The 8,625-nt window shown below is 51.4% G+C and overlaps 1 protein-coding gene across 1 annotated transcript; it reads left to right on the top strand.

The window, feature by feature from the left end:
* Positions 1-525: 525 nt before the first annotated feature.
* Positions 526-3,219, top strand: LOC123090103 (uncharacterized). The gene is made up of 4 exons (XM_044511558.1): positions 526-572; positions 1,064-1,244; positions 1,353-1,483; positions 2,958-3,219. Exons 1-4 carry the CDS (start codon positions 526-528, stop codon positions 2,980-2,982), a joined length of 384 nt encoding a protein of 127 aa, XP_044367493.1. The 3' UTR covers positions 2,983-3,219.
* Positions 3,220-8,625: the final 5,406 nt, after the last annotated feature.

The following is an 8,625-nucleotide window of genomic DNA, read 5'->3' as shown; positions in this document are numbered from 1 at the left end:
TCTTGCAAAAGCAACAAACAAAAAGAAGACTCGGGTATGCAAAGTTTGTTAGCACGCATAAGATAGCCATCTTTGAGATAAAATTTCTCCCAACAAGTGTTAGTAAGACATTTGGCATAGAGAAGTGCAAGAGAAGGATCATTCACATAAAGATCTTTAATATGCTCAAAGCCTATCACATTTAACTCAAGTGTAGTAACAAGCATGCATATGCGGGAAAGAGCATCTGCTACAATGTTTTCTTTGCCTTTAATGTACTTGATCACATAAGGGAAAGACTCAATAGATTCACTCCATTTAGCATGCGTTTATTTATGTTAGTTTGACCTTTAAGGTACTTAGAGTCTCATGATCGGTGTGTATGAAAAATTCATGTGGGCGAAGATAATGCTCCCAAACATGCAATACTCGCACTAAAGCATACAATTCTTTATCATATATAGGATAGTTAAGTTGAGCATTGAAGAGTTTTTCACTAAAATATTCAATGGGTATCTTTTCTTGCATCAAAACTCCACCGATTCCATGACCGCTAGCATCACAATGAACCTCAAAAGTTTTGGTGAAATCGGGTAATGCAAAAATTTGGGCATGTGTAAGCAAAGATTTTAGCTCATTAAATGCGGTAGATTGAGATGGACCCCAAACAAAAGGTGCATTTTTCTTGCTCAAAGAATGCAACGATGCAGCAATAGTGCTAAAGTCTTTCACAAAGCAACGATAAAAACCCGCTAGACCAAGGAAACTACGCACTTGTTGCAAATTAGTGGGTTGGGGCCAAGTTTTAATTGCTTCTATTTTTGACTCATCAACATGAACACCCTTTGATGACACAACGAAGCCCAAGAAAACAATCTTGTAAACGCCAAATGTGCATTTTTTCATATTGGCATAGAGATGTTCTTTTTGAAGAGTTTGTAAACCGTCCCTAACATGATCTACATGTTCCTTGAGGCCTCGTTTGATGGAAGGGGATTGAGGGGGGTTTCAGAGGATTTACCCCGCGGGGCCCAGAAACCACCCTAACCCCCGACGGCCCATTTGTTTCACGGGTTTTGCACAGCCCAATCCCTTCCATCCCCCTTCGATCCCCTTCTATCCACGTGTCTCCCAACCCTCGAGGGCACACGCAGGGAACACAGGGAACACGACGCCGCCAACGAGAGAAGGTGCCCCGCCGCCGGATCTTCACCGCCCCGCCACCGCCAGAGCGTCGACGTCCTCCTCCGCCGGTTCTCCCCGAGGTGATTCCTCCCCTCTCCTCCACTTCTCCATCCCCTCCCCTGCAAACCCTAGGGTCGGCTCTTCTTGCTCCTCGTCTGACACCCAGTGGCCATGGTTCCGTTCTGCAGCAGTTCGCCGTCTCCATGGCCATCCTTCTCCTCTCCTACCTGGCTTTGCCGAGGATTTTAGCTTGCAGTTCGCTGTCGTCTTGGCCACACATGGCCAGTTCGCTGTCTGTCTCTTCTAATTGCAGAACAGGGTACTTAGCTTCTGTAGCCTTCAAATATCTGTTGTAATTTAGGTGGCTATTTAGTTGTTTTTTATCAACATGCAGTGAATTGTATGGACACTCATCTTGGGGTTTCTGACAACTAGATTGGTCTTTTCATGCAAAACAAATTTATCTTTCACCAATACACACTCCATGATAGTACTGGGGTCGTTGCTCGAGCGGTAGTATTCTCTGAAAGCCTGTGACACAGAGGCAAAACCAAAGAGTTATGTAGTAGGTAACTGCAAGGTCCAGCCACTTGCTCATGTTGTTTTCTAAATGATATCAAGCCATGACCTGGATATGCAGTTACCTCCACCTTCATGTTGTACTGTAGCTATTACTTGCTCATGTTGTTTCTGAAATGATAACTATTATTTCTGCATTCAAAGGGTATGTGTATATCGGCTTCAATAAGATGGCCACTATACCCTTATTTATTTACCCTTGGAACATAATTTTAAAGATGGTCCTCAAAAAAAGATGCTTCAAGTTCCTTTATCACCCACCCTCTATCATCAGTTGAGACCAGTTTGAAACATTTTCATTTTCATTCCTATCTAGCTGATCTGAAATATAGTAACGATCTGGTGCATCTCTTGGGAAACCATGGTTCTGAACCTAGTTACTGATTTGATGCATGGCTCAACTGTTATGTGGTTGTAATTGATATTATCTAGGAGTATTTGTCACCATATGCTTTTCTTTTGGAAAATTAGAGAGATGTAATCTTCCAACTACTTAATATCATGTGGAAATTGGCTGGCTGCATCCAATTTCTTCACAGCTGCAGCAATTGGCAATTGGCTCGGTTGGTCCATTTGAATGTGGCAATTGACTGGTGGCAGCATTGTTGTGTCAATTTGCTAGTTGTTGGCATTGTTGTATCTATTTGCTAGCTATTGGCGTTGAGCTAGCAGATTATGTATGATTAACCCATCCATCCTGATTGGATCAGGTCTTGTTTTCTTGTTCAAATGATGTGAGGTGCATGAATGGTTTAAATTAAAAGATGTTATGAGCTGCATGGATGGACTTTTAGGCACAGGGTCACAGGAACATGTAGTATACTTAATACATGCTAGTTTAGTACAGTACTGAACTAGCTAGCTTCCTGAATTTTCCATATAGTTTTCTTTCATACAGTTTTTCAGTCAAATGTTTACTATAGCTATTTGAAGTTCTTGACCTGATGCTATTCTTGGACTCAACTAATATTTTTTATTATGACTTGATGATGTTCTTTGGTCCGTCGTCGAACAGTAGCTGTTGCTCGATGGTCTATTCGCCATATACTTAATAGCATGGAAAAATTGCAATGTTGTATCATGCTCCTGTTTTACACAATTTACATGGATGTGTCGTGGTTGACAAGGTTTAATTCTCGATTTTTACACGTCTGCTTTTCTTAATATATATGGTTTATTCACGATTTCATGGTTTTTTGTTTCATCTGTTTTAGGTGCGTCGTGGTTGCTAAGCAATGAAGGGAGGGCCTGTTTTGCTGTGTTCTGGTGGTTTAGAGGACATTTTATTTTTGTCAGTAGTGTGTTATCAATGATAGTTATCCTATGTTTGATTCGTGATAATTATGTAATACTCGCATTCTGCTCTAATTTCAATTTGATAGCCAGATGCCTACCAACAAAATGTTCTGTAGCAAGTTTTTCTTACTATGGCATTTGATAACTTGTAAAGATTGGATTTTTAACTGTTTTGCACCATGTCATCTCTATATTGCAAACCCTGTCAACCAAATGAGTTTTTTTGTACAAAGAGGATTGGGGCTGGAGGGGAATTGGGGAATGAAGGGGATTGGGTGGAACGGAGGGATTCGCCAAATCCTCCCGAATCCCCGCCACCCAAATCCTCCCAAATCCCTTTATGCCAAACAAAGCCTTAGGATTTTGAATTGATTTTCATGAAAATAGGTTTTATTGTTTGTAACGTCATATCAGTACCTGCCCGTTTGTGGCGTATCTCATTAGGAAAGTTTGTAAATGTTAAGTTTTTATTGGAAGGAAAAAAATCAATGTGAAGATATGATTATGGAAGGTGAGGCGAAACTAAACCGGATGAAAAAAGTCAGACGAAAAAAACCTGGACGCAATCCTACCACTGCTTCATTAGAAGTAGAGATTGAGAGTGTTTGATGAATAAACGCGATGACCGGTGGACTCAAATGCATGGTGGATCGGCAAGATTAACAAGACAATAGCACTTGCCAGCACGAAGGCACCACGGTCAGCGGTGGACGGCACTATCGAGCAATGCTAGACGTACGGGGAGATTACAGGGGGTTTACAGGGCTGAGGGGGTGCGATTGGCAGCGATTTAATTAGGAGGGCGGGCCCATCAGTGAAATTCAGGGGGGGCAATTAGATGAGGCCACGTTTCCTCCCCGTAACTCTTTGTATCCATATAGGCATAGGCGCATAGCGGCCCGGGATTAGCGCGGCGACAATATCCTGGTATGCTTGCAGCTGGTGTAGTGGCAAGCGGCGGTTGACGCGATGTAACCGATCAACTGATCAGCGTGCAGAAGATGGATGTTAGGTCTAGGTATACATGAGATGAGACACCTCTTTCAGGATTTCATCGAAATCACTAATTAAGAGATACCCCTTGTAAATGTCGCTTCCATCTTTGCAGGTTGCAACAAGTGGCATCCACATGGCAACATGGCATTGCACGAATGCTTCCTTGAGCGAGAGGATGGCTCCAATGTCTCCTGTATGGAGCGGCGATCAGGGAGGCGATGGTGCGGGAATTGCGGGCGCGGAGGATCCAGCCCGGCGGGGCGCGGCGGTGTGGATGCTGGTCTAGGTGGGCGCGGCACCGGCGTGCCCCGCACCCTTTGAGGGGCTGCGGAGCGCCCCGGTGGGCGCTGGCGGCTGGTCCGGCAGCCATTTTTGGGCTCTGGTGGGGGCGGATTCTGAAGACGAAGCCAAAGAAGAGGATGAAGGCGCGGGGGCGGCACGCGGTCGGGCCCCATGCTCGGTGGGTGATTTCGTGGCCAGGGCAGAGGAGGTCGGTGGCTCGCTCCAGGATGGCCGGCGTCGGGCATTTGCACCTGGAGGTTGTGGCCCTCGCCGGCGTGGATCTCAGGCCGGGGCCCTACATCGCGTCGCCCAGGCGGCAGCCCCTCGGCTCGGGCTAGCCGTTCTAGTGATCCCGAACACGGAGGAGGGCCTCTTGCTTCGGGCTGCCCCGCAGTGCCCTGAGGAGGCTTCTGCGCTGGCGGCGACAATGCTGGTGGCGCCAGCGGCGTCGGGGTCGTCTTGCTCTAGGGTTGGGGCTCCAGAGCAGGCTGGTCTGGTGGGCCTTCGGGCCACTCAGGGTGCGCGGCCCATTTCTGGCTTGGGGCAGGCCCAAGTGGAGGTGACCAGCCCGGAACGGCCGCGCTTGGGGCGACCCGTGTCGCTTCGCAAGAAGCCCGACCCACCTAGCCCAGGTCCAATGGAGCGGGTACATAAGTGGCTCTACCTGCGCAAAGGAACCCTAGATCCGTCGTTAGGGTTTCCAGCCACCATTTCGGAGGTGCGTCGCCTCGGCCGCTCCGCTCGCTCTCTTCTCCGCACTCACCCCCACCGCCCCTCGTGCATTCCTTCGCCGAGGTGGTAGTGATGGGTTCCAAGGCCGACCGAGAGGGTGGACAAGCGTCCCCTGCCGTCCCTCGACCATGCGGCGGAGTGAGCCGTGAGCGTGAGCTTCAGGCGTAGGCCAAGGTGCATGGCACGGAGCGCGACAGCGAGGCCGGAGGCTGGGGGGCGCCGCCGCCGTGGTGGCTTAAAAAGCAGGAGTGTAAGAAGCGGAAGAAGGAAGAATACAAGAATAAGGGGCTCGAGCTCAAGCGCAAAGAGGACATGCCTTAGTTCTACGACGACCGGATCAGCGACCCCTATGCCGTGAAGAAGAAGAAGAAGTATAAGCCAGTGGGGACGTCGGGCTCCAAGCCACCGTCTTTGCTGCCTGCAGGGTCCTCCAATGGCACGGCGGCCGAGCCTATTCCGGTGGAGGAGGCGGGCGACAGGGAGTGCTTCAAGTGCGGTCGCGTAGGGCATTTTCATACCACCTGCAGGTTCAAGCCCCTTTGCATCCTCTGCTCCCAGGAGGTCCACATCTCGGCCAACTGCCCCTTGCGCGGCAAGCCCCTCCTGCTTCAGACCATGGGGCATGCCATTCCTGGAGGGGGTTTCTTCTGCTTGCAGTTCCCTGAAGATGAAGATGCAGACCAGCATTGCGGGTTCGGGGTCAACGTTGCCATCCTCTTAGCGGCCCCGTGCTTGCTCTCGAAGGAGCTCCTGGAGGTGGAGTTGCCACATCTGCTTGAGGGCGCTTGGGATTGGCAGGTGGCTAACATCGACGCCGATAGCTACTCGGTGGTCTTCCCAGATCCTGTTATGTTGCGCATGGCTACTCGCAGCGGCAAGCTGTTTCTCTCCATCAACAATATCTCAGCGCTAATCCGTGATGTAGTGGCCGATGCACCCAAAGGGGAAACCATGCCTGAGGTGTGGGTTAAGCTGTGGGGTGTTCCTCCCAAGCACCGCAGGGTGGACAGGCTGATGGCGGGGATGACGATGCTGGGCAAACCACTGGTGGTGGACGAGTTGTCCCTGATCCAATCTGGCCTGGTCCGGATGCGTTTCGCCTGCCGCAAGCCAGAGAAGATGCGGGGCTCGGTGTAGATTTGGTTCAACGGGGAGGGTTTCTTCATCAAGCTTGAGCCGGAGCTTGATCCACCCCATCGAGGGGCTCCGGTGCTGCCCCCTCCTCCCCCTCCAAGCAATGACAAGGGCCCGGACAATGGCGACAAGGACAAGCCTCATGATAAGGAGAACGACAAGGACCATGACGCGAGCATGGACGACGACTCCATCGACATTGCGGTGTGGGAGAAGCTTGACATCTGGGGCGAGGGCTCTCCGGCGGCTCATACTCGTCAAGCTATAGTTTCAGCATCGGCGGCGGTGATGGAGGTGGAGGTAGCGAATCAGTACGACTCCAACATGGGGATGGTGACCTCCCCCTCGGTGGCCCTGCTCGAAAAGGGGATGATGGCTTCATGTGACATAGGCGTGCCAGCGGGGGAGTGCATGCCGCTGGTGCTATCTGCAAGCACCCTCCTTCCCTCCTCGGCCAGGTTGCCGACCTCGGGTGGGCAAGGGGGCAGCAAGAGCGGCTCGGTGCGGCCAGCCAAGAAGCTGGTGGGGCACAAGGTCATCGCGGAAGGCATCAGGCCCATGGAGCAGTTGGGGACGCCGCCAACTCCCCGTCAGACGGTGATGGTGCTCACCTCCCCCCTCATGCAGCCCATCGGATATGTCCTACTCCAGGAGGCCACCAAGGCGGCGCCGATATCGCAGGCCAAGTAGTCCAAGGCGGTGGCCGCGGCTCCGGTGCGCTCCAGCTCACGCTCGAGGGGCGCCAAGGCGAACCTGCCGGCACTGCAGCGGGCTCAACTCATCCAGGCCTAGAAGAACCTCGAGCTCTCAGGTAATCCTCCCCCTCGCTTTACTGTTCTGAACACGTTCTCTGATGATCATCTTAGTGAGGTGTTGGAGGACAGTGGGGTGGATGCACCATGCCTTGGGGGTATGGGTGAGTTGTTACCTCTGCTGCATGGGAAGTAGCATACGCAGGAGGCGCTCGCGGACCAGCTGGTGCAGGAGGCAGGGGCCTCTCAAGCACTCGCGGTCCGGCCCAATGAGGTGGTGCTGGCAATAGGAGTTGCCCCCCTCCCTTGCCTTGGAGGGCCAAGGTGAGGCGTGTGGCCAAGGCAGTGTCTTCGAGGGGCATCCGTCTTCATAATCGTATTATTTAGATGCGCACAATCTTTTGGAACACCCGTGGGTTCGGCCACGTGGGTCGCCGATCCCAGCTAAAGGATTATATCCGTAAGGAGGGTATAGATATTGTATGCTCGCAGGAGACCATTAAGTTAGACTTTCGACATCATGAGCTGCTCGCCATCGACCCCCTGGAGAGGTTCACTTGGAACCACCTAGCTGCGTCTGGGCACTCAGGGGGCATGCTGCTGGGCTTTGACCAAGCAGTTTATGAGGTGCTAGCATGGGATGCAGCCAACTTTTTTCTAGCAGGGCACATTCGCAACCGTCAGTCTCAAAGGGAGCTGGTGGTGATTCAGGTCTATGGACCGGCAGATCACTCGAGATCGGCCGATTTTTGGGGGGAATTGCAAACCAAGGTGCTCTCAGTGAGCTCTTCGCTTATTCCTATAGTGGTTGGGGGGATTTAATCTGATCTCCTCGGGAGCGGATAAAAACAACTGCAATATTAACTGGCCAAGGGTGACCATGTTTAATAATGTCATTGCCACCATGGCTCTTCGGGAGGTGGCTAGGTTCGGGGCTCGCTACACGTGGACGAACAAACAGTTGGCTCCAGTGCGATCCGTGCTAGATAGGGTGTTCATCTCTCTTGATGGGATTTGGTGTACCCACTATGCACGCTTGTCACTGAGACTAGGATAGGGTCGGACCACGTCCCGCTTATCCTTAATTCAGGGGAGGACATGATTCGTCGAAGCCCTCGATTTTTCTTCGAGTCTTGGTTTGAAAATCCAGACTTCGACTCCATCTTCAGGGCGAAGTGGAACCATTGCGTTAGCCAGGTGGGTACCCAACGGGGTCCGATCGATTTCTGGATCGCGGTAGGGGGGCGCCTTCGGGCTAGTCTCAAGGGCTGGGGGGGCAACTTGGGTCGTCAGGAAAAGATGCTCAGGGAGAGAGTATCCTTGTCGAGATCGCAAGCCTTGACAAACAGGTTGATGATCGGCCTTTTTCTGAACAAGAATGGGCCCATCGTTGCACACTGGAGGATCAGGTTCAGTCCTTGATTCGCGCGAGAGAGGAATACTTGCGGCGTCGGGGTGGCCTTAAGTGGGTGCTCAAAGCCGACGCCAATATGAAATACTTTCATGCCTATGCTAATGGGAGACGGCATAGATATGCGATTCTTTAGCTGTAGCCCGAATAGGGGTTACTACTGGCTCTGGCGGACATAGTGCATCACGTTTACGACTTCTATATCCAGCTGATGGGGATGAGTGAGGAGCAGCGAGCAGGGGTGCGCGCTGACCTCTGGGACCCCTCCCAGCTCGTCAC

Source organism: Triticum aestivum, chromosome 4B (genome assembly GCF_018294505.1).
Source record: "Triticum aestivum cultivar Chinese Spring chromosome 4B, IWGSC CS RefSeq v2.1, whole genome shotgun sequence".
Lineage (NCBI taxonomy): Eukaryota > Viridiplantae > Streptophyta > Magnoliopsida > Poales > Poaceae > Triticum > Triticum aestivum.
Note: the sequence above shows the minus strand (reverse complement) of the source record. Positions and strands in the feature narration are given on the sequence as shown.

Coding starts and splice junctions, on each gene's coding strand:
- LOC123090103 (XM_044511558.1), top strand. CDS start 526: ATGACCGCTAGCATCACAATGAACCTCAAAAGTTTTGGTGAAATCGG. Junction 573..1,063: donor AAAAGTTTTGGTGAAATCGG/GTAATGCAAAAA, acceptor GGTTTTGCACAG/CCCAATCCCTTCCATCCCCC. Junction 1,484..2,957: donor TCTTCTAATTGCAGAACAGG/GTACTTAGCTTC, acceptor CATCTGTTTTAG/GTGCGTCGTGGTTGCTAAGC.